A 25,065-nucleotide genomic window follows, 5' to 3' on the forward strand; every position below is an offset into this window, starting at 1 on the left:
TCCAAACCAAATGACAAAAAAGACTATTCTGCATTTCTTTTTTATTTAAAATCTCGAAAGCACAAACACTCGAAGCACATCACTACAAGAGAATTAGAATTAGAGCAGCGATGCCATCTTGTCACATAACTGCTTTGGTGAACTCCTTCAATATTTTCTTGGCAGTAAAAACCTCGGAGTCCTACAGAGACTGCAGTTTTTACTGTACACAGAGGAAAGACATAAAAAAAGCAACATGGTCAACAGAAGCCTCTGTTATAGCTGCGAGATAAGAACTGAGCTCCCTGTGGTGTGAGATTAATTCTTTAAAGCGCCATGAACCAGAAATCATGCTCAAGAAAGAAAAAAAAGAAAAAGAAAAAAGATGAAGTGGCTAAAAATCAACTCGACAAGAAAACCACCACGTACGAGATGACGGCAGTGACGACAAAGTGGAAAACTTAAAACACCGCAGAGAAAAATCAGAAACGCCTCATTCTGATTGATGGAAAGGCAGCTCAAGGTTGAAAAGGGCAAGGAAATCAAAGCAGATGTAGATGGCAAAGGAAAAAGACAGACGATAACATCATGCAGGGTGTTTGCACAACGACCATAAAACAAAAAGACAAAAGACAAAAACATTAAACTGCTACAAACTTTTTACTCTGAGCCGTTTCACTTTCCTCCATCAAAGCACGGCTGAATATGTCCAACGTCTGTGATAACTGTAATCAAAGTCATTACTTCCAATTTAGAAACTGGTAATAAGAAGGTTGTCCTCTAATGGAGATGTCCAGATTGATCCATGAAGCACATTAGCTGTGTGGTTAACTGTGAGAGTTTATTATGAGGAATGTTAGTGATTCCTTAACAGTTTTCACAGGCCTTTTATAGGGATGAATGCTGTGTCAGATATTGTTCTCTGATGAGTCGCTCAGTAAATTCAACTTTGCTTTGCCAAAAGCTGATATATTGTTACTTCAAAACAACCACATTACTGAAGTTAGCTGTAAGATGCACACCCTGAAACAGTAATTCACACTGTTGACTGTGAAAACTCAATGAAAAGTGGAAGGAATAGGCAGTTTTTCAGCTCTCCTGTAAAATCATCTTAAGTGTTATATGTGAGGGTGTTTTTTTCAATTGTCGAAAACATTATGCCAGGGGTTAAAGTAAAAAAAAAATGATTTGACTGAAAATTTTCGAAATATTTTTTTTAAGTCAAACTTTGTGCTTTCTTCTCAATTTAAATTTGAACAATGTCCTTTATAACAAACAGCATTGATATTAAAATCGAAATACGTTGGTAAAAAAATTACAAGTTTATTCAAAGGTTATTTTTCATTAAACTCAGAAACTTTGGAACTTGACGGAACATATTGTTAAGAACTTGTAGAAACAACATTTAGAAAAAAAAGTTGATTTGATATTTATTTCTCTTTAAGGAAGTCATTCTAATCTACTTTTTTTGCTTTTTAATACTGAAACCAAAGGGTCCAAGCATTGCCACTTTAGACCGACGCTTTGCTGGTGGAAGTGGAGGACTTTGCTGCAGCAGTAGAAGGGGAAGTGGAAGCCTTTGTTGGAGCAGTGGAGCTGGAAGTGGAGGTCTTTACTAGAGTAGTGGTGCTGGAAGTGGAGGCCCCATTAATTATTATATTGTATTTTATTTTGATTCATACTAAGTTTCAACATGATAAATACCATAAACAGTAAAGCCTCGGTTGCAACATCGGTCTCATTAAAACTGCATATCTACAAACTACTATAAAATACGTGTTTCTTGATGTTTTGTTCGGGCCATGGTGTCCAGCATCAGTGTTTCTCATCCAGATTTAGTCTGATCTTCCTCCAGTCTTCTTCCCACAAATAAAATCAATCATCATCTAATGGTAATTTCCTGCAAGAGTACCACAGATTTCATAATTTTCCCCATAAATGCGTAGAAATAGAAAACAACATTGCCACATAAGCATCGTTTATGAAAATACCTGTATTGCTGTTTGTGCTATGTACCTGGTCTACTTTTTCTTGATGTATTTTCCAAGAGCAGAAACAAACTAATGAAAAAAGATTCTTAATTAATATGGAAACAGCGATACTGTGACGATTAAAAGATAACAATGGCAAAAATAGTCATAATAGCAATTCTAAAATTTAAATATAATAAAAATATTGTAGCGACCGCGGGGGTCGCTAGGGGCGCTAGAGAGCTACTGTCCCAGAACTGCTGTTCTGGGGAGGCCCCGGGGCATGATGGGAGCTCCCCCGTTCGGGACTTTTGGGGCCATATGTGGGGGTTCTGCGGTTAATTTGTGTTTCCTTTCCTTACGGTTGTGTTTTGCATTATTGTTGTGTGCTGTTTGTGTCCTTTATTTTCATTATGTGCCGGACCGTGGGCCAGAGGGGTTGCTTGGGGGGTGACCTGGGGCCTACGGGCTGCCATGATGTTGTCTCGGTGTTGGTGTGTCATGTTCCCTTGCTTGGTTATTTTCACAATAAAGCTTCGGTTGAGCAATAGAGCAGACCTCGCCTCGTCTTCTTGCCCGTGAGTCGCCGCTCAAACGCCACAATATTAATTATACTGATTGTGATAATAACATTGATAATAATGTATATAACAGTACAATATCACAATAATGCTGATCAGAATCATACAACCATAATATCAATAGCAATCAAGTACAATATACATCTTTAAACCAATTCTCTCAATAAAAATCTCTGTCTATCTGAAGAGTTTATGACTTCATTTCATGTGTCCTCCATGTATGATGTTTATAATAAACTCGATCAGAAGTTGAAAACTGGTCGATTTATGGTCACTTCTATGCGGCACAGGGCAGCAGACTCACGTGACAACAATGCTTGTTTTCGCTGGTTGTTGCACTATTTTAGCCCCGCCCCTTCCCTTTTTTGATTGACATGCTTGTGTGTGATTCGTCCCGGTTCCACAGCGGCAGCGCACCTGACAAATTTATTGGATTTTTTTTTTCCCAATTACTTGGGACCGAGTTGGTCGGGGGCCGAGGTGATCGGGAGTCGGGGCCGAGTTGATCGCGGGCTGGGGTCGAGTTGATCGGGGGCCGACTTGGCTTGGGACCGGCGACGTCAGGGACGACATGAATTGGGGCCGTGGCAACGAGTTAACTCCAGATCGGCACGCCTTGTCACGACAACATCGTGGCAAAAAGTCGTGCAAGTGTAAACCTGGCTTTAGCCTCCTGATGTCCCGTGTGCTTTTAACGCTGCTTTGTTCTTGTAGATTGTGTAAACCAGGTCATGTCTTCAAAACCGCAATGATAAATGCATTCCTTACAGCAGAAAAACTCTTCTTCTGCTGTAAATTCGGGGCTATGAATATGTACATGTACTTCCCGCATCACCTACAAAATAAAAGTCCCCATGTACTCTCGCTATCTGGATGGATTTATTGTGACGAGGTGCGACAACAACAAAGCCTGTTTAGACCGAATGAATAAAACAACTTCATTGACAAAGCACGCAAACCAGAAAAAGCGGCACCCAGTCAATATGCACTTATGACACATATTTTTTTCTTAATTTTTTCAACTGACGGAATTCCGTCGTGGCAACGGAACTCTTTAAGCCCTGCATTATGCCCACAAAAAGAAAATCTAAACGCAAACTAAAGGATGTAGAAAAAAATAGAGACCTGAAAACTCGGAGAAAACAAAGAAGTTCTGAGAGGAAAGGCTCACATGTTCCTCAACATGTGATGTTACTGAGGTGCTTTGTTTTAAAGGAAAAACCCCGCATGTCTCCATCTGTTTTCACTCCGAGTCTTCTGAGAGTTCATTAGCTCTAATGTTTCCCTGTGGCTGGGGGGCATTCTTCAATTTTCTCAACACAGGAAAATAAAAGAACGCTGATATAAAAGGATACTCCGCTCCATCACTTGCTCATATTAATCAGTGTAATGTCAACAGGGAACAGATCTCCCCTCGCCGACTCCCTACCATCACTAGTCGGTGGAACACACACACACACACACACACACACGCAGCTGAAACATGCCCCAGTTCAGAGAATGGCGGGAGCGATACAGGACACAGAGCTAGTCTAACAATTTAGCCGAATCAAGGCTCTTGACATTCTAATTAGGAAATTTGCTGCTCCAGTTCAGCAGTGATGGAGCAGGGCTCTTTATCAGGCAGGCCAGGCCACATACCTGGCACGCTGTGACATCCTGCCGAGCCAGACTCTCTCAGCAGCTCACATCCCTCCACTGCCCTCCGAGGAGTAAACACATGAACCACTGGATGTTTCAGTGAGAGGCAGCCAGAGATACAAAAAAAGATGGATTAAAGAGCAGAGGCAAGCAGCCCCGTTTCCACTTTTAAGTTCATTGTTAAAAGGGTACTTTCATCAGAGCAGCTAAAACGTCGGCCAGCCAACTACATGCAACGTCGTTCATGTGCTTTAAATGTGCTCATGTAACTTTCAGGGAAAAAAGGGGTTTTTCCACAATAATATAAGAGAGAGAAAATAAAAGACAGGAGGTATGAAGAGGGAACCAAGTGCTGACAGGCGGTTACAATTTTAAAAGTCTGATTGGCTGAGTTGTTCCACTAATTGCTATAAACTCAGCCCATTCACAACGAAAACAGTTACAAACATGGAAATGATGCAAGGTAAAAGAGCTCAAAATGGAAGAAAAAAAACCATACTGCAAGTGAAGCGATGTGTTAAAATCAACAAAGATGAGAGAAAAAAAAAAAGTGTGGTACCTCTGGTCAGGTTCAGCAAAGCCATCTGAGGATCTGACAGTGGGAAAGTGATTCAGGCAGAGATAAAAGTGGGTCTGAACTCCATCTGACTCAGATTCATAGATCATTTTAGACCTTGGAGACAGCACTTGAAGACAGCTGAAGACCAGTTCAAAGATCATTTCTGACAGGACTGAAAATCCCCAAACACTTCCTAAATGCATTCTAAATGCATTCTGTTTCTGCTGCGGCCTTTAGGAGTCCCCTCTCTGTACATTTATGAAAACAGAAAAAGAAGTCAGAAAAGTAAAAAAAAATAAACAAGTTAGTTTTAACTCTCCCAACATCAACATGACGTAGGAGATAACTCAAAAACAGAGTAAATTGACCTTTAGATCCTCATTTAGATTAGGCAATAACATACAAACTGGGCGCTGTCACACCTGAGAGTGCAGTCCAGGACGCACATTTCACTGGGACCAAACTGGGAAACCCAAACACTGTCATCAGTATAGCTCACATTCACAGCTAGTACTGCCGCTAATGTTCAAATCCTGCTCCAGCTGAGGGAGAGAGGTAAAGAGCTGGTCCTTCTTTTCCATGTTACTCATGAATATTCATGCTAACATGCAGTACATGTGCTCATTATAGTGCACTGCGATTATCCATCATCGTGTATCTACACCAGGATGACTGACCCAATCATTCATGTGTGTTATCCAATCGCAGGGTCTCTGTCTCCAGTCAGTGTCAGTGTCAAACCCTCAATCCATCTTCCACCCACAGATTTTCCTTTTACACTATCCATCAAACTCTCCACTTTCTTTGTTCTTTGATCTGACACCCTCTTCCCAGTGGTGCGATCCGCCTCTCCGCCCTCAGTGCATCGCTGGAGCGACTCACGCTGACGATATAGTTCCTGATTAGTATGCACTTAGACAGATCTTTATCAACTGGGTGGAACATTTCTCCATCTTAATATCAGACTTCGGAGTCTGGATGGTACAGATGTGTTTTTGTTATTACTCAGCGTTGTTTGAGTTGTTAATCTCACAGGTCCTCGGTGATTTGTGTAAAACTGAACTTGGATTTGTGGCAGGGGATAACAAAAATGCTTCTCCCTTGCCGCTCTGCTCATTGCCTTCATTTTCCTGTCTGCCGCGCACCAGATAAGCCCTGCTCTTATCTCACCAGCCATCCAGGCTGAAGCTCCTTTAATCTAAAACCTTTCATTTTATGCCACTTCACATGACATTTGCCATCATGTGTAGAATAACTCATTTTAATGCATTTCCTCTGTTATGTTAAACCCAACTGTCCCTTTGCATGACCCCCATAATCCCCCATCCTAATTCACTGCATCAATCCACGGCTGTCTTCCCGAGTCTGCTGCTCTTTGCCGTCCCATAGATTCTCTGTGTTGTAAGTGATCAAATGCCCCAGCAAAGCCAATCAGGCCACCCTCGTGGCCATATTAATCTGACTCACTGGTTATGCGCAGGAGCACTAAATCAATACCGTTCCTCATCAGGCTGAAGGCCACACACACACGCGCGCGAGCATACACACACCACTACAGACTGGAGCTTGTGAGGTGTCCCACTGCTCTGGGCCTGTGATAAATCATCCAGCCAGTTCCATTCAATCTGCCACCCATCACAGCTGCACGCCGACCAGAGAGGTGGCTCTGATGCCTTGGGGCGACCACAAAACCGCGGCTGTGATCTGTACAGGCAACAACTGCCTGCGGAAAGAAACTCTCAAAATTAAGTCCATGTGCAGCGCTTGCGTTTTCTTTCTAACTCTCTGTAATTTCAAGCATTTGATCACAATACTGGTTTGATCTGTGGGACCGTGTCCCTATTTCCAGTTTTGTTTGTGTTCTCCCCCAACTGTGTGTGTTTTGATGTGAAATAATTCAACTTCTACTTAGACATGAAGGCAACATTTGATGTGATGCAAATCAAAGGATCTAAAACACGTCATGCCTGGTAAAATCACAATATATATTACAAAGTGTCGCTCTGTTACTAGAGTGAGGAAGACAACAGCACATCAGACGAAAGCCGGACAGACCAGGAGACAAAGAAATCTCATGTGAGCTCACCCAACAAAGCTGACATGTTCTGGAAAATTCTGAGCAGCTCAGGGGTGATGGCTGGGCTGTTCTCCAAAGTCACCAACCTGCAACGACAGGGATCGGGGGAGGGAGGGAGGGAGGAGAGCAGGGAAAGGGTCGGGACAAAGAAAAAGAAAAGGAGAGCAAGAAAAAAAAAGAGAGAGAAGTCAAAGAAATGCAGAACACAGACTGGATTAAAAATGACAAGACTGTGGTGAGAAATGCAAACAGGGTAAATTACAAAGACATAGGAAGAGTTCCTTTGAACAAAAACGTGTAAAATTGTCATTAGAAATCTGCTGAATAATGAAAATAAATAAATAAATAAGCCCACATATAATAAAATATGCTGGCTGCCTAAAATAATATACTGTTCACCTTTTCATAATGTCAGCTGTATCAGGTTCAAGTGAAGAGTCATGAATAAACCTCCGGTACATTTTTTGATCAAAATTGTGCCATAATTTTACTATGGCATGATGGAAAGGTACAGAGAATTTTGAATGTCAAACACAATACGGCCCAGTGAATATGCGACATTTCCTCCTCACCGTCTTAAGACATTTACAGCAAGGTCACAGTGACCTTGACCTTTAGTCAGCAAAATTTAATCATGCTTTTGTGAGCATGTGTGCTAAAATATCTTAACAGGATCAAAGGTCAACCAAAACTATACAACCACCAGACTTTAGCAGTCTCCAGCATAGAAGCATATTTATAGAAACACCAAATGAATCAGTTTACTGAACCTTTCATTTTTTAAATGGCATTAAAAACATTGAAAAGTTGTTAGACTGATTAGCAATATGTCTGTTTTCTGGACGATTCTAAGGTCAAAAAGTTAAAATAAATCTACCGTATGTGGCCTGAATATAATTGAAGCCATAAGAGGGTTAATGGAAACATCAAAAGCCGACATGCAGTCAGCAGATTTTTTCCCAATGGGCATCAGGCAGACGGGGACATGACAGACACCGAGAAAGAGAGAGGGAGCCAGATAAAAGCAACAGACAACCACACTGACTTTGTAAACAAAGCAAACAAATATTTGGGGCACAACTGTTTATCAGGCAGAATAAAGAGGCAGGACAGAGACAGAGGACTGAGGCTTTGTGCTCCAAGCTGACACACGCAGAAGCTCTCCACGGTCACACACACACACACACACACACACACACACACACACACACACACACACACACACACAAAAAGAGATTAAGGAGGGAGCTAAAAACACAGAGATGATGATGAAGCAATGAAAGGTAACCCATCCTACTAAAGCACAGACTGTGTCAGTTATCATTGTTAAAACTTACTGTATGGAATGTTTTTAAAGATCGTGCTAAAGTACCAAACGTAACACAGCAGGAAATTGTCAGGGACATAAATGATAAACCGCCTCATTGCCCATCACGAGCTGCGGCATGTAAAGAAAACAAATGAATGCAGATGAGATATGATGGCAGAACAATTTACTCCCGCTTATCTGCAAAGAGTTGGAATTTATTTCTCAGGTGTGATTAAGTAAAGAAATGTGAACGCTAAAAGAGCCCATGAATAAATAAAGGCGAAAGTGAAAAGGATGCATTGTCATCTTTAGCCACAGTGTGCACGTGTAGGCATGCATTTTCCTGTTTTCTGAAGTGTGAGGACAAAAGAAAAGGTGTGATGAGTAGTGTGTCGCATGTGTGTCCATACCAAAGCTCCAGTCCGTCTTCCAGTAAATATACATGAGGCGGCTGAGAAACATCAGTGCTTAGCTGGATGACAGGAAGAAGGAACGGGTACAGGTTTTTGCTTTCAGCTCCGAGGCCCTATGAGAACACAAAAATACGTAAAGTCAGCTTAAAAAAAAGAAAAAAAGAAAAGCTGACAGAAAACGCAGGCACAGAGCTTCAGAACTCGACTTCATGTGCTTCAGGTTGATGGGTGTTTCACTCGAGGACAGAGAAGTGCAACAGAGTCAGAGGAAAGTTGAATTTAACACCCCTCCGGCTCACCTTTCTCAAACACTCGCCGTGGCGCTGTAGTACTACTGAGGGAACACACACCGTTAGTATAAATCTGTGAATGCAGACAGCAGCCTGGAAGGCTTGTGCAACTTTTCCATAATGACAAACTGTCAATAAATCGGGGATTGTGGCCTTTTAATGTCAGAGTTGGGCCGTATCTAAGTACAGATACTATGTTAAAGTTCTCAGAGTCTGTTTTTTACTTAGATGTTTGCTTTACTGGCTGCTTCTGTTTCAACCTCTATGGATGACAACTGATGAAAGGAATGCAGAAACACTGAAGGAAAAAATAAAGGGGAGAGAGAAGAGGTCCGGTAGCTGCAAAAGTGACTCAATATCAGCTGTGAATTCTTAAACGACCTTGAACAACCACTTGCATAAAGCAAGCCATTTTACACTTAAAACTCAAGCACTTTAGTGTTCTCACCTTAGTAACCAACAACCATGTCAGGTCAAGGACTTAAGTTGTGGCGTCAAAAATCCTTTTTTTGTTATTTTTGAACCATCACTTCCATCTTCTTCACAGATGCCCTGAAACTCTGTCTGTCGATGAAAAAGTAACCTCTGTCTGACACTCTGCCCTTTCAAAGCATCCCATCACTTTATATTTTCCTCAGCTGCTTGCTGAATGTACAGGAAACACAAGAGAATGCGGAAAAGGTTTAACGGGGAGAGAAAAAGCTGCTCATATTTGAATGGAATCTGTTTGCACTGCAAATTAATTACATTTTAAGGTGAAACTTTGACTCAAAGTTGCAGTAAAGTCAGTTATAGGTTATTGGGGGAGTTGTCTGCAGCAATGGAAGCACGACTGTGTGTCCGCAGCTGCCGTGGGGAGATTAGTCTGTTAGAAGGCACAGAGAATCTATTGTCATGTTTCAAAGCTGTCAACAATGTTTCACTGAGGGCATGACATTAACTTGGTTTAAATATGCCCTCTTACATTTATGAGGGTGTTAAAGGAAAAGGAGCCCTGGTCAGTGTCCAGCTGGCAAGACCCAGGCTTTCCATCAAGCTACAAATGATCCTCCAAGGAGGAAAAGTTATCTAATTTAAAAGAAAAAAAAAAAGTACGCTAGTCTGCCAACTTTCAGAGCTGACTTGATACCGCTGAATGATGAACAGGATGAAAAAGTAATGCCAGATGGGCTTTGAATCAAAAGTCCTGCTTGCATTCCGCATTAAAATGCTGCCCGATACAATCACAACTCAATAGCTGTGAGTGTGAGTGTGTGAGTATAAACACAGAGTGCACCGAGACCTAATAAGACAGTCTTTAAGAAGTGAGAATTCACAGTGAAGGGCAAACTACTAAACAGAGGGTTTTTTTTCCCAAAATACACAAAAATAATCCTGATATAAATAAAACACCCTGTGTGATTCTATCAGTTTAGAGATACAGGACCAAATACATGTTGAACTAATGGTTGTATGATACAGATTTATAAATTCAGTGGCATTTTCCATAATATGTCCTCTCAATGTGCTGAATTATAATCCATGAAGCCACAGTAATTCAGTGTATTTCGCCCAAAGTTACAGAATCAAATTAAGTCAGTTTCAATTCACAATGTATCCTGAAAGTCTCTCTGAAACCATATTCTATTATTCCAATTTTAGATTTTATGTATAAAAATATAAAAACAAAAACACGTATCATCTTTAACTCTACTTCACTATTATGTGTCGATTGCATAACACTCCAATCAGATCTGTTTACGCTTGCGATTATGATGTCTCAAAACGTGGAATCGGTCAAGGGGTGTGAATGTTTGTGCAAACAGCTGTACGTCTGCGCTTCCCGGTGCTCCTGAAGATGAACGGTTTGACGACACGACTACTGAGGGCATCCAGGTGTACCACATCACACTCCGGTATGCTCTGAGAGAGTAATCTGCAGAGAGTAATCACACCTACACAGGAACCCATCATCTGTGCCCACCCCTCATCAGGAGAAATATCTCTGCGGAGCCACAGTCATCATTCCAGACGACACACACTCTGTTCACTTCCGCCCGCTCCCCCTCGGGAAAGGGGCTACCAATCTGTCACAGGACGCCAAGATTCACCCAGTTGCTTTCCCATCGAGATGCATCTCATGAATGGACCGAGCCAGTAAGCACATGTCATAAAGACTGTCAAAATCAACACAAGGTGCGATCTCTGTGTGCTGACTGAAGTCAGGTAAATGGACTGAGCCTCAAATGGTTCATTTTGAGTGAAACAAACATTTACAGTCTCAAATGTTCGGGCTCAATTTCAATCATTACCTTTTTGTTTTCCAAACCAAATAAAATATGGACAATATCAACCAATCCTGAGTGACGTGGTTCATTTATTCCACTGGGATGTCTGCTCACACCATCATTCCAATGACCATCATTGATGCTGTGATGACTTCATCATCATCATCACTTTGATTCTCAACATCCTCATGTGCCTTAACACAGCACTAATTACTGACATAGCAGTGCTTTTTTAAGGGCACTTGGAATTCCACTCATGGCTTGTGTCGTGTCCGGGTTCATTTGCATATAGAGCGAGGAAGGAAGATCCCATTATATGCAGAAATGCAGGCTGCATGTGGCGATGCATTCCAGCGGCACGTGTGAATAAGGTCACATAATCAAAATCCACTTTTGGCAGAATTTCATCACCATAATGTGAGTGAATCACCGCTCCGCCGTTCGAGAACCTCTGTGCGAAAATTATCCTGATTATATGTTGACATTGGTGACATGTATGTCAGTGTGGAAGAATGACTGAAGGTATGATCCAGTTTATGCACCAAATCCAAGTACACATTTTTATTGGTAAAGAGACCAAAATGCCTGCATAGTTGTAACTTCCTACAGAAAATCACAAATCAACTTCTAGTAATTCAATATAGAAAGTGACATTTTATGAGATAAAACTGTGGCTGAATCTCTGAGGGATTTCATAAGTCCAACAGTAACATGCACGTTTAGACATACAGCATACTGAAGTGAAAGTTCAAGAGACAGGAGGCTAAACTGGAGTTGGCTCATCTGAGGTTGCAGAGGTTTTTACAGTGAGTAATCAGAATGGTCTGGATTAAGGATAAGTACCTGAGAGAGACAGCCAATGTGACAAGTTTGGTGAGAAAGTGAGATAGAAAGAGGTTGGAGTAGTTTGGTTGTGCATATAGGAGACACCTTCACCGTGAGGAGATGAGATGCAGTGAGGAAGACTGGTGTGAGAAAACAGAGGGCATGGCACGACAAAGATCCACTGCCACAAGCCCTCAAAGAAAAACACCACAAGAAGAAGGAGGCAAAAAGAAACGGTGCAGAAACTGACAGCACTGTTTGAGGGATGAGGACAGTTTCTAACCACAAACACTGAGCGCTGCATGAACAAACAGAACAGAAACTGAAGATGCACAATACCTGCACCAGGTGGATGAGGGTCGTGAGGATGGCACATCGAAGCATGTTGTGTTCTTCGGACTGCTTCCACAGGAGAGGCAGGTACTGAACCAGACAGCCCACATAAGGACGGATCTGAAAAAGGAGCACATTACAGATGAAAGCTCAAACATTTCTATACAATTCAACCCGAAGAAAAAAAAAAGCAAATGTTTCTTCTATTGATTCTAAGTTTTTTCTTTAGAGGAGAATGCAAAACCCCTCTGGGAAAAGAGAAATGGTGGTCTTTGATTTGCTGCTGTCTCAGCAAAGCAGTATGCATATTTATTGCATCCTTAAACACAATTAGAGACCACTCAAGCAGCCACTTTTTTAGCCTTGAAAGTGTATTAACATAGTTGGATGCAGCATGTAACAAAAACAAGTAAGTATGCAATTAGTGTGACACTGCTGCTTAAAGCGTTGTGCATCTCCCAGGTTTAAATATAGATTCAATTCTCTCCTCATCACTCCTCCGCTTCCATCAGCCCAAATGAGCCACTTCAAAACATGTCTGAACAAAACAATTGAGGAAATAAAAGGCAGAACAGGTAGCTGAAAATACATTTTCTTCAAATTTCCTTTTGAGTCCGACAGTAAACATTGGATTCCTCTTTAAATGATCTCATGAAGCTTTTCTTCTATAGTTGGTGAAATAAAACATGGAAACTAATGTGAATGACACACCAACACCATCTATTGATTAAAGGCTGGAACAATCAAGGCTAAATGTGAATTAATGGGGCAGGTTGTATAATCAAGATTTGTTATTAGTTTTATTTTCAACATTCTATATAGAAGACCTCCATAAAAAAAAAGGTCATTACACATGTTTTAGATCTTACACAGCAATAAATAAAACAAAAGGTGCTAAATCTTGAATAATGACAATAATGAATTAGTGTGATACTTGAAAACAGAATGGCACACTGCAAGTCAAGGTGCAGTTCCTGTGCAGCCTCCTCTAACATCTAAGTTTGGAAGTGAAATGAGGATTTCAGAAACTCTTCTGCGGCTGTTTTCTTGTTCTCACTTGTCCTAACCCTTGGTATTCCCGGGAGTCCCTGTGTAGCCAGCTTACAGACCCCGCACTGGGATTTTTTGCTCGATTACACCTTCATAAGGAGCAAGCCAGGGCCAGAGGGCACAGTAAAAGGAAAAAAAAAAAAGAGGAACATGACATACAGTCTCAAGGAGAGAGAAAAACAGACTCAAAACCCAGCGTGGTGGGATGACATCTGTGTGGACATACAGACTAAAAAGAGGCTCAGTCTCAATTTTGTCATCATGTTCATCTCAACTCCAGCTGCACTCGTCGCCTGCTCCTCTCTACTGCTGCCACCCTCCGCGGGTTCAAAATCCCTTGTGAGCAGAGTTGGAATATTAATGGGACTGGAAGTTTAGCGAGGGCCAGAGACTGGGAGAGACTTAACCAGAGTGGCAGTTTACCAGGATGAAAGCCATTTCTGTGACAGATTTAAGTGAAGGGATCCTTTAAAGGAAGGTGCTTAAATGGATCTGAAAAGAACCGCAAAGGGTCAAAAGGAAGGTCATTTTTTAAGGCACGGCAGTTAAATGGATTAGACTGACTTAATGGATGTTGAGGGAAAAAAATAAAATCTATACAGCCACAGAAGCGCAGCAGCAGCAGGAACAAAGAGGAGACTGTATCTTCATGCTAAATGAGAGCAGACAACAAAACCAGTGCTGCCTGCAGCCTTGTGATTTACAACGAATCCACAACTGCAAGTATTTAAGAATGTGAACAATGAGGACAGCCCGGCAATCTGGACATTTAACAAGGTGACAAATATTTTAGCTTTTTTATGCATTCATCACATTCATGGTGAAACAAAAAACCAAAAACAAAATGTCCTTAATTTTTTACAAAGAATACGTATTCTAAAACGCCTTGAGATCAGAACCTCAGAAGAACAAATGGAGAGAGATAAAGGAATATGTGAGCCATGTAACAAACAGGTCGGCATCTTAAATCTCACCTGGATGTTTACTCGTTCGATGACACAGGAGATGACGTGGAGCACCTGCATTTTAGTGTCGCACTCCGTCACCTGCTGCAGCAACTGGAACAGCAGCCCAAAGATCGACTCCAGATACTGAACAGAGAGACACAGGAGAGTATACTTTACAAACAAGGGAAAAAAGAAAAATGGACCACTACATAGTTGTTTTTTTTGTTTTTTTTTTAATTTACTCCTCAACCTGAAATTGGACATCATCTTTGAAGTCTCGATCAGAGCTTGTACTCACCGGGAGAAATTGCTCGGTCCGGAACTCAAAGTCATCAACAGGTGATCGAGAGTTAAAGACGAAATAACACAGCGTATCAAATATTGATGTGCAGCAACAAAGCCAGAGCAACTCTGAAGTAGTCTCAATTTGCTTTGTGCAAGATGCAGTGAGGGAACAAGTCTGGCTGTGCAAACTTTCAAAGTTTGACAAAAGAAAGTAAAGTTTGCCGTCTTTTCTGCTGTTGTTTGCGGGCAGATTGGAAATTTTAACATTTCACCAAATGAGCAATATGAATTCAGGGCAATTGTTGTTATAACAGAACGAACTGTGTTCTGGGATGAATTCAATATAAAACTTGCACAAAATAGACAAAAAAAGAGCAGAATTCTTTGTGCTCAAATCAAAAAAATATTTTTTTAGCAGTTCAGTTGACTGAGGCTTATATTTGTTACATTTTAGATTTCTTCAATTAAATTGTATTCACTTGTGGGATTATTGCAGTTGGGTTTCAACTGGAAGAGGAGGGTAACTTAATCATGAAGGGGTCATAGGGGTCACAAAGGGATCACTTGTCTTAATCTAAACATGTATCATGCATGATTTGTTAATTTGTCTAAGCGCTTTTCAGGGGAAGAAAAGTTAAATTTGTCAAGGATATTGAGTTTGAGGGTGGTTGCAGTCTCGATCCGCACCTATAAGAGAAAAAAAAAGACAGGTACACAGTTCATTTAAAGAAAAAAAACACAGATCTTCTATTAGTACGCACAAAACTTTTAGATTTTTGAAGCCACAGAAAACTGAATGGACTTATTTAAAAGCTTGAAAAATCAAAAACCCAAGTAGAGGAAAATAAAGCAAGAAAAAAACGAACAAGAGAGACAAGCTGATAGAGGAAAACTAAACAAATCAGCAATCACATGCATTACAAGTATGCCAAACCTTCACATAAATTATTTCTCTTTCGATAAAGTAGCAAACATAGATGAAACAGTGTGATCTGTCTGTGTCATTGCACCGGAGACGGAAAAGTCCACCGGGGAGAAAGTCCGAGCAAGAGATTAAAACTGTAAATGAGAGAGGACGGGGCTGACGACTCAATTTCATATTTCAGTAACAAAAAGAAGCATCTCTGTTTGCGCTCCCGAGTTTGGCTGATGTTTGTCTGACTCTGTGGGAAGAGCTGCAAATAAATATTATCATCTGAAATCGTTGACGGTATCGGCGAGCTTCGCCGCGCCATTCGATCCTAAAGTTGCTTAAAACGCAACCAGCATGAATTAAATCGGTAGGCAATCTACCGCTAATGATGAGCATGCTGCGTCTGCTGCCGGAGCATCCTATTTCCGTTTGTTAATCAGCAACTGCAAATACAATCCTGGATTTGTTTTTGAGACAACACTTCCTGTGTCTTCTTTCTACATTGTGTCTCAGTGCTGCTTCGAGCCAATTTGCCCTCTACGGCGTCGTTTTTCCATCATTTAACTCCTACTTACAGACCTTCCACAGCCGAACAGACTGTTGAGTGTTTAGTCTGTTACTACTGCAGCAATACTGTCAGATATGAAAGTGATATGTAACTCGGGGTTCAGCTGTTCTTCCATTTCCTCCTGAGACGCCGACCTCTGAACTTCTTTTGTATTGCTTCAGTTTATGCTGGGATTCCCTCTGACATATGCTGTTCCACTGGAATGCCGAGTCCAAAGAGAAAATAAAAAAAGCACAGTCATACTTTGCCCAAGAGATCCATTTGATCTATTTTTAATTTATAAACAAAAGTATTTTTTTAACATGTAGTAACCAACAAATACAGCTAATTATCGATAAATAGAACTAAATGCATTTTATTCTCATGGATGCTTACATTTGCAGGAGGAATAAACAGTTTAATTTTATAAATTATTCATATATGCATAAGGTTCTTAAAACACAAATGTAAAAGGCTGGATATTCCCCCCCCAACCCATTTTTTTGCTTTTTGTACTTTTAATTCCCAACAGTTCACTTCAGAGTTAAATCCACTTTCTTTAAGTTCCTTATTTTGAAGGATCAAAATAATCAGACTTCCCTGTTCTCAATTATGAACATAAACCAAAAACTGTACTTGAAAGAAAAAGAAAAAAAAAACTTTCCTGAGTTTCTTCCAATGCTGCCCCAGAATGAAACAGCTCAGTTGATGACGTCTAAACTTTTCAAGACCAACTACTGCTCTTTACGCAGTGCACAGAAAATACCTGTCATTTTTTTTGGAATATATTCAATTGAATAACAATCAATAACATTAATTTAATCCAAAATAGTTGAATGACTTTAAGTTATTATGAAGACTGGTAGGAAAGCACTGCGTTCCCTTCTGGGGACTACAAGATGGGAAGCCAAGCTTCAGATTGGCTGTACAGCAAAGAGAAACTTACTTTTCATATGATTTGCCAATTATCAAAAAAAGAAATACAGAAAGGGACGCATTTACCAAGTTGTTACTTATTTACAGTAATTCTAAACATGTCCTGATATTTGATAAAAAGTTGAAAAAGGTTAATTCAAGCCATTTAAACACTATAAGTTCAGTGTGAGACATAGCTGTGGGATCTTAAAGTGCCGCAGTAATGCTGCATATATTAGTAAGCAACGAGATGAGGATTTTTATGAAGGGGGCCCATCAGCTGCCATCAGCACTGGCCTTGTTGGCAATTCAAACACTAATGAAAGAAACTCCATTCCTATTCAGCAAGATAATAGATTGCCTGATGAAATTCTCAGATGGGCCTTATTCATTCGCACGCGCGCATGTCTGATGATGATTCCGTCAAAACATTTACGCGACATTAATATTCATTCTCAAAATACCTAAGAGGTATTCCAAATACAACATCAGCAGGTTCAATCTGTGAAAAAAATGTAATAAAGCTGCTCAGTGAAGCTGAACAAGGGGGGAAAAAAAAAGTCTGACACCCAAACAATTAATTGGTGTAAACTGGTAATGAATCAAGTCCATGCAAAAATGGTAACGACACAAAAAGGATTACAGACAGCTTTTTCATATGCAACAATCGTAACTTCACCAAATGGCAGCAGCTGCAAATCTGCAAACAAGAAAACGTGTGTGTCCGTATGTGCAGTGAGACGATGGAAAGAAAATGTTGGAACGTGTCACATATACAGCACAACACAGGAATCTGTAAAATACTTTTTCCTGGGCGTGGCTTTTCTCCAGGTACTCCAGTTTTCTGCAGTTGAGTTTAACCGGTGATTTGAAATTGTTTGTCAGTGTGAATGTTGCGGTCGTCTCCCAGTACTTCAGTACCCCGCAATCTTTAGCTACACGGTGCTTTTCGTTTCCCTCGCTCCAGCAGTCACAAAGAATTTTAAATTTCACCCACACACACACACCAATGGAAACAGCTGCCCTGCCAGTAGATCCACCTCCAGTGGGAGCTATTTGAGGTGCAGTGTCATGCCCAAGGACAGCTTGACACGCAGAATGAGATCAGGGATCCAACCGTCACTCTCTTTGGATTGCAAAACGACCCACTCAAGCAGCTGAGCATAACTGCCCCCCGTGCAGTCGAAGGGAAAAACTAATCATCTTTGTTTCTGTATATGAACTGTCAATTTTACTTGTCCTTTTCTACCTCTCATTTAATAATGATTAATCTATAACCAAGTATTTTACACTCAACTTATAATATGGCTTAAAAATGGCCAAACATGTTGATAAACACTCTAAAATGATCCCAAAAATGTGTTGAAACGCTGTCTCTTAATGGGTGACAGAAAGGAAACAACAAATGTGTGCATGTGTGAATGGTTGTACTGTATGTTTGATATCTTTAGGTTACTTACGTAACCCCGGTTCTCTGAGTAGCATGAGTGAGTGTCTCACATTGGGAACGCCTACAGCGTGACCTCATCAGAAGCTCCTATTGCACTCCGCCAGCCACCATTGGCTGGAGTCAAGCGCGTCAGTGTCAGGGAGGGTGGAGACCCTCCCCCTATAAATAGTCCTGACACTGCGCTTCCCGTCATTCTAAAGACACACACCTCTTCTCGCTACGAAGAGCAAGGAGGGTGGTCTGGTGAGACACTCACTCATGCTACTCAGAGAACCGGGGTTACGTAAGTAACCTAAAGTTCTCTTTCATAGCATTCGTTTCGTGTCTCACATTGGGAAAATCCTGACTCCCGGATTGCTGTGCAGATGTTACGAGGCAATGAGCACCCCAAATCCAACATCACTGGGGCTGCGCCAAATTAAGCACTGAATGCGCCAATGTTGGAGCCGTCACATCAAGCCTGTAAAATCTGGCGAAAGTATGTGAGGAAGCCCAGCTCGCAGCAGCACAGATCTCCTCAACGGAGACCCCTCTGAAAAGTGCCCATGAAGTCGTGAGACCTCTGGTAGAATGCGCACGCAGGCCCTCGGGAGGCTGCAGTCCCTTGGCATTATAAGCCAAGGCAATAGCCCCCACAATCCAATGAGAAAGCCGTTGCTTCGAGACCGGCCTCCCCAGTCGGCTCTTAGCCCAAGACACAAAAAGCTGGTCACTCTTCCGACAGCTTTTCGTCCTGTCTATGTAGACCCTTAAGGCTCGCACCGGGCACAACATATGTAGCCGCCTCTGCTCATCGGAGGAGAATGGCGGTGGGTTGAAGGACAAGAGATCAATCGGAGAACATGATCCCAACACCTTAGGCATGAATGCTGGGTTGGGCTGTAAAGTCACTCTTGCATTCCCTGAGGAGAACTTCGTGCACGCTTTGTGTACCGACAGAGCCTGAATCTCACCCACTCGTTTAGCCGAAGCAAGACACAGCAGTAAAGCCGTCTTCAAGGCCACGAATTTCAAATCCACCTGTTCCAGGGGTTCAAAAGGTGAGTCTGAGAGGGCATCAAGCACCAAGGGGAGGTCCCAGGATGGTGCCAGAGATCTGCACACCGGAAGTTTACGGCGTGCGCCCCTCATAAAACGGCAGATCAAAGGATGCTGACCTACTGTCTTCCCCTCGAAGCCAATATGACAAGCCGAAATTGCTGCCAGATAGACCTTTATGGTGGAGAAAGCTCTTCCTTTATCCACCATGTCTTGTAAGAAAGACAAGATCCCAGTCACAGAACACTGGAAGGGAACCTGATGCGAGTCTGAGCACCATTTTTCAAAAACCGACCACTTTCTCCCATAAAGGGTCCTCGTTGACGGGGCCCTAGCACTCTGAATGGTCTCAATCACATTCAGGGGAAGGCCCACAGTCCTCAGATTAAACCACTCACAGGCCAAGCCCACAGAGCCAGCCTGTCCGGGTGAGGATGAAATATTTCTCCGCGCCCCTGAGACAACAGGTCCCTCCGGGTTGGCAGGGGCCAAGGCTCCTGATACAGGAGCTGAGTTATCTCCGCCAGCCAGTGCTTTGCTGGCCAGTAAGGCGCTATGAGAATCATCGTAAAGCCCTCCTCCTTCACTCTGACTAGGGTAGGAGAAATCAGAGGTATCGGGGGGAATGCATACAGGAGAGTGTGAGGCCACTGGTGAGCCAGTGCGTCCACCCCCAGAGGTGCATTCTGGTCGTGAAGCGAGAAAAACAGGGGACAGTGAGTGTTCTCTGACGTTGCAAAGAGATCCACTGATGGTCGCCCGTAACGCTCCCAAATCAGGCTCACCACATCTGGGTGAAGCCTCCATTCTGCATAAAGGGGGTTTCCCCTGGACAGGAGATCTGCTCCACAGTTCAGAATCCCCGGCACATGAGTAGCTTTCACGGACAGGAAGTGTCTGCTGCTCCAGACAATCAGTCTGTGTGCCAGCATGTGTAACTGCAACGACCTCAGGCCGCCCTGTCTGTTGATGTAGGCCACCACCGTGGTGCTGTCCGTCCTGACTAACACATGATGTCCCCTCATGAGAGGAAGGAAGTGTTTCAGGGACAGTTGAACAGCCATCAACTCCAGATAATTTATGTGGAATGAGCGCATGTGAGGAGCCCATGTCCCATTCACCGCTCTCCCTTCGAACACGCCACCCCAGCCCACTAGGGAGGCGTCTGTCGTGACCACTTTCCGGCACGTAATAACTCCCATTGGCACCCCCTGAGTGAGGAAGTTTGTGCTTCTCCATGGGACTAAGGCCGCTGTGCATGCCACAGTGACTCGCACCCTGCGTGCGCCATGACGGCGTGGGTCCAGCTTGTGAGAAGCCACCCAACGCTGCATTCCCTTCATATATAGGCGTCCCATTGGCACCACCACCAGGGCTGAGGCCATCAGTCCCAACAGACGCTGGCAAAGCCTGAGAGACACAAATTTTCCCCTTTGAAAAAGGGATAAACAGTCTCTTAGCACCTGTAGCCTTTCTCCAGTCAGTCTCACTCTGGCCTGAGCTGAGTCTATTAACAGGCCTATGAAAGTGATTTTCTGACAAGGAAGAAAAACACTCTTTTCCAGGTTCAAATTGAAGCCTAGATTCAACAGGTGTGCCGTGAGTTGCCTTGTGTGATCTGCTGCCTCCTGGTGGGAGGATGCCGCAACGAGCCAGTCGTCGATGTACGTTGCGACGCGGAGACCCCGCCCCCTCAAGGGTCCCACCGCCGCCTCCGTACACTTCACGAACACTCTCGGGCTCAATGACAGACCAAATGGGAGGACTAGATATTCGTAACTTGTCCCCTGAAAGGCGAACCGAAGATATTTTCGGTGTGGTGGGTATATTGGGATGTGAAAATAGGCGTCCTTGAGGTCGATTGAGGTGAACCAATCGCCCGGTCGCAGAAAACGCAGCAGGGAGGCGTGCGTTAACATCCTGAATTTGTATTTCCTGAGGTGACTGTTTAGATCTCTGAGATCTAAAACTGCACGTTTGCCGCCACCCCCCTTCTTGGGAACCAGGAAATATCTTGAATAAAACCCACTCTGGCAGTGTTCGGGAGAAATAATTCTTATAGCTCTTTTTTCTAGCAGAGCAGAAATCTCTTCCTGCAGAAAACGAGCGGCGTCGCCGTGAGCTTGTGACTGAATTACTCCCCTGAATTGCGGAGGTGTTACAGCAAACTGGAGCCGGTATCCCCTGCTCAGTGTCCTGATAACCCACTCCGAGTCTGTGCACTCTGACCAGCCTGCTATTTTCAGTGACAGCGGGCTGACAGGCCAATCTGTCATGCATGGAGTACCGGCGCCCTCTAGCGGCATCGCCGCGCGGAGCTGCTTGTTCGGTACTGCGCATGCGCGAGCCGAGACTCGCGCCACAGGCCCGTCTGTGCCGGAGAGAGGAATCACTCCCTCCGGGACATGACAAGTTTTGTTTTTCAACACAGTTTTTGTTTTGTTTTTCATTTTTTGTAACTGCGCCCTCGGCAACGTGCCTGGATGCGACAGTTGAAACATGTTTAATGTTGGACAATGTTGACAACATTGAGAAGCGCTTGTGAGACGTGTTTGTGGACCGCTGGGGGATTCCACCTGCTGGACGCTGTCTCTGCTCCTCTTTATGAGGCGCTGAGCCGGGTCGAACATCCCGACATCCAGACGCCAAACGGAACCGAGCTTTGTGAACCTGCTCGTGAACGCTGCTGCCGGCGGAGCGAGCGGGGCCGGAGAGGGGGGCCGGGCCACATCGCTCCCAACTTCTGGGGAGGCTAGGCCAGCCGCTTCTTCCTCCTCACCACCTGAGTGGAGGTGGAGGGAGGCTGATCAGGCTGAGATCCCTCCCGTGTGGAAGCCTTCCTCTGCCACGGGCCTCTCGGAGGCTGCGCTCCCGGCGGGGCCTGGGGTGCAGGCTGAGGCTTCGGCACCCTGGGGACCTTGAAAGCGGGTGGTGGTGGCCGAGCCGCTGCCTTGGCATAGGATTGGCGGGGAGCTGGAGGCGTGGAGGACGGCGCCCTCCTCGGCAAACACAGCTTCAAGGCTTCATCCTCCCGCTTTTTCTCCTCACACCTCTTCTGCATGGAGGCTACTGCCGAGCCGAAGAGACCCTGCGGCGAAATAGGAGTATCGAGGAGATCCTCCTTCTCCTTCGTCGTCAGGGTGGTGAGGTTTAGCCAGCGCGCCCGCTCCTGCAGAACCATCAGCCCCATCGCTCTGCCCTGTGCCTGGATCGCCACCTTCTGCAGGTGGAGGCAGTGGTCGGTGATGATGCACATCTCCTCCCACAGTGTCGGGTCTGGCGCGGCTGTCATCTCCTCCTCCAGCTCCGCTTGGTAAGCCATCAGGAGGGAGGTTGCGTTAACAGCCCGGGCTGTCAGTGCCGCCGCTCTGTACGCCTTCTCCGTGAGGCTGGACTGGAAGCGGTCTGCACTGTTTGGGAGTGTGCACCCCGGCGAGGACAGTGATGTTTTCGGGTGGAGATGAGCCGCCACCACGGGCTCCACCGGAGGGATGTTACGGAGACCGTGATTCTCCATCCCCTCGCAGTCGAGCACGGAGCTGCCTGCCACGGGGTGTTTCTCCCTGTATGGCTTGTCGCGCCACGAGACAGTGAATTCATCCAGCAGCTCTGGAAAAATCGGCAGCAGCTGCTTGCCTGATCTTTTCACCTTCGGCAACCTTTTCCCATCAAAACGGGAGCGCGTCACGTCAGGCTGCGTTTCAGGCCACTGGATGTGGAGCTTAACCGCGGCGCGTTTGCACACGTCCTGCAGGTCCAAGTCCATCACCGGGGAAGTGGAATCCCCGTCTCCTGCCGGAGCTGTCATCGTGGTTTGGGGTTTTGCAACCCGGCCCGACAGAGCCAGTGGAGAATCATCATCTTCCTCATCTGTCATGAGGAGATCCGATCCTCCGTCAGAGCCGCTGTCTGCCACTTCAACGACGTAACCCAGCGGACCTGCCGTGAGGTTGGAGTCGTCAATGGGCAGCGGATCTATAAAGTCGAGCTGGTCCCCCCAGCTGGGTCCAGCCTCAGCTTCGGGGGCCACCTCCATGAGATCCGTCGGCTCTTGCCCTGCTGCGGTGGAAGCCATTACCGGGTCGCCACCGGACAAATTCGTTAACCGAGCCAGGCGGCGACGAAGCACTTTGAGGGAGAGGCGAACACAGTGGATGCACTCTTCCGCGGACTCAAAGGCGGCTTGGGCATGTTTCAAGCCGAGACACACGACACACATCGGGTGAGTGTCCCAGCTCGATATTTTATTACCGCAGGGGCAGGCTTGCGCCTTTGGTTTAGCCTCGGCTTCCGTGGCGGCTAAGGCGTTAGCCATGCTCACCTGCAGCTGCAAAGCTGTGAAGCGGGCTATGCTGCACCGGCTAACGCTAACCTGGCTAGGCTAGTGGGTAGCGGGAGCAAGGTGGAAGTGTTGCGACTTCCAGGGGCTTATAGCGGGAGTATTGCTACTCTTCCTCAGTGTTAGCTGGTAAAGCTAATGCCCCTGAGTATTGCTACTCGGGAGTGTTGCCACTCGGTTGTTTCTGCCGTTGAAAATATTGCTATTTTCGCCAGCGGCTCAGACTACTGTTTGGAGACAGGCTAGTCTGAGCAGTATCACTCGGCTTCTGTGTCAGGCCGAGAACCCAGCGCCCGGCGACCGAGTCTTTCGCTCGTTCTGTGGACGGTTAAGCTAGGTCCCGGTGAAACAGCTAGCGCAAGTGAGGAGGTACGGAACTTCTGCTCGTAGCGAGAAGAGGTTTTAGAATGACGGGAAGCGCAGTGTCAGGACTATTTATAGGGGGAGGGTCTCCACCCTCCCTGACACTGACGCGCTTGACTCCAGCCAATGGTGGCTGGCGGAGTGCAATAGGAGCTTCTGATGAGGTCACGCTGTAGGCGTTCCCAATGTGAGACACGAAACGAATGCTATGAAAGAGAACTATATGTTTCCAGAAATATATGTATATATGTTACTACTACACTTATATTTGTTGCATTTTGGGGACCTTTCTACAGTTTCATTCCAAATATCGAACAGTAAAGAGGTCACAACAACCCTCGTTTGCTCTGTTTGCTATTAGGTTTTAATTACAGTCTTGAAATAATATAGATTTTGCGCCGCATAACAACAACAACTATTATATTACAAGTACTGCTATTACAGCGATGACAATAAAGCTATTCTGAAGTCAAACAACATCAAAAATAAAATCGACCATCGGTTATAATGTCGCGTTGAAGTCGTCAAATGTCACCTCAAATTCTGGAAAACATCATCAGCCCGTGGGAGAACAAATATCCCGAGAGCACGAAGAGTTAAACTCTCCACGCCTATTATTTTTAGCAGCTTCTCAGAATCTGTGAGTAAATATTAAAGAATGCAGCTGCAAGACAGAAAAGGAGGAGAGCTCGCTGAAGGAAATGAGGACGGGGAAAACTGGCACAATGTAAGCAACAGGCATCTGCGATTCAGCTCATGAATGCCACTGATGGATGCCAGTGAACTGCGCGCACGCACATCTTTGTCTCACACAGAGAGCTCCTCCACTGCGTGCCATCACCACAAAAATGTGTTTATGGTTGATATTTGTATTCTCCAGCAATCCAAAGAAAGCATCTACGTACTGTATGTTATAATGCTGAATGGCGAAGAATGTAAAATAAGCTGCAAAACAAGACAGGCAACAATGAAGC

General features: G+C 44.3%; 1 protein-coding gene across 3 annotated transcripts in view; it reads right to left on the reverse strand.

Moving 5' to 3' along the window:
* ipo11 (importin 11) overlaps window positions 1–25,065 on the reverse strand; it is a 140,544-nt gene that overhangs the window by 63,156 nt on the left and 52,323 nt on the right. For all 3 annotated transcript variants that reach the window (XM_030104711.1, XM_030104710.1, XM_030104712.1), the window contains exons 17-22: window positions 15,180–15,213; window positions 14,540–14,580; window positions 14,269–14,385; window positions 12,251–12,364; window positions 8,527–8,642; window positions 6,817–6,893 (exon numbers count right to left, since the gene is read on the reverse strand). In XM_030104711.1, the coding sequence (XP_029960571.1) occupies window positions 6,817–6,893; window positions 8,527–8,642; window positions 12,251–12,364; window positions 14,269–14,385; window positions 14,540–14,580; window positions 15,180–15,213 (499 nt within the window). The remainder of the gene's footprint in view (window positions 1–6,816; window positions 6,894–8,526; window positions 8,643–12,250; window positions 12,365–14,268; window positions 14,386–14,539; window positions 14,581–15,179; window positions 15,214–25,065) is intronic.

The sequence above is a fragment of the Salarias fasciatus genome, chromosome 12 (genome assembly GCF_902148845.1).
Source record: "Salarias fasciatus chromosome 12, fSalaFa1.1, whole genome shotgun sequence".
Classification (NCBI taxonomy): domain Eukaryota; kingdom Metazoa; phylum Chordata; class Actinopteri; order Blenniiformes; family Blenniidae; genus Salarias; species Salarias fasciatus.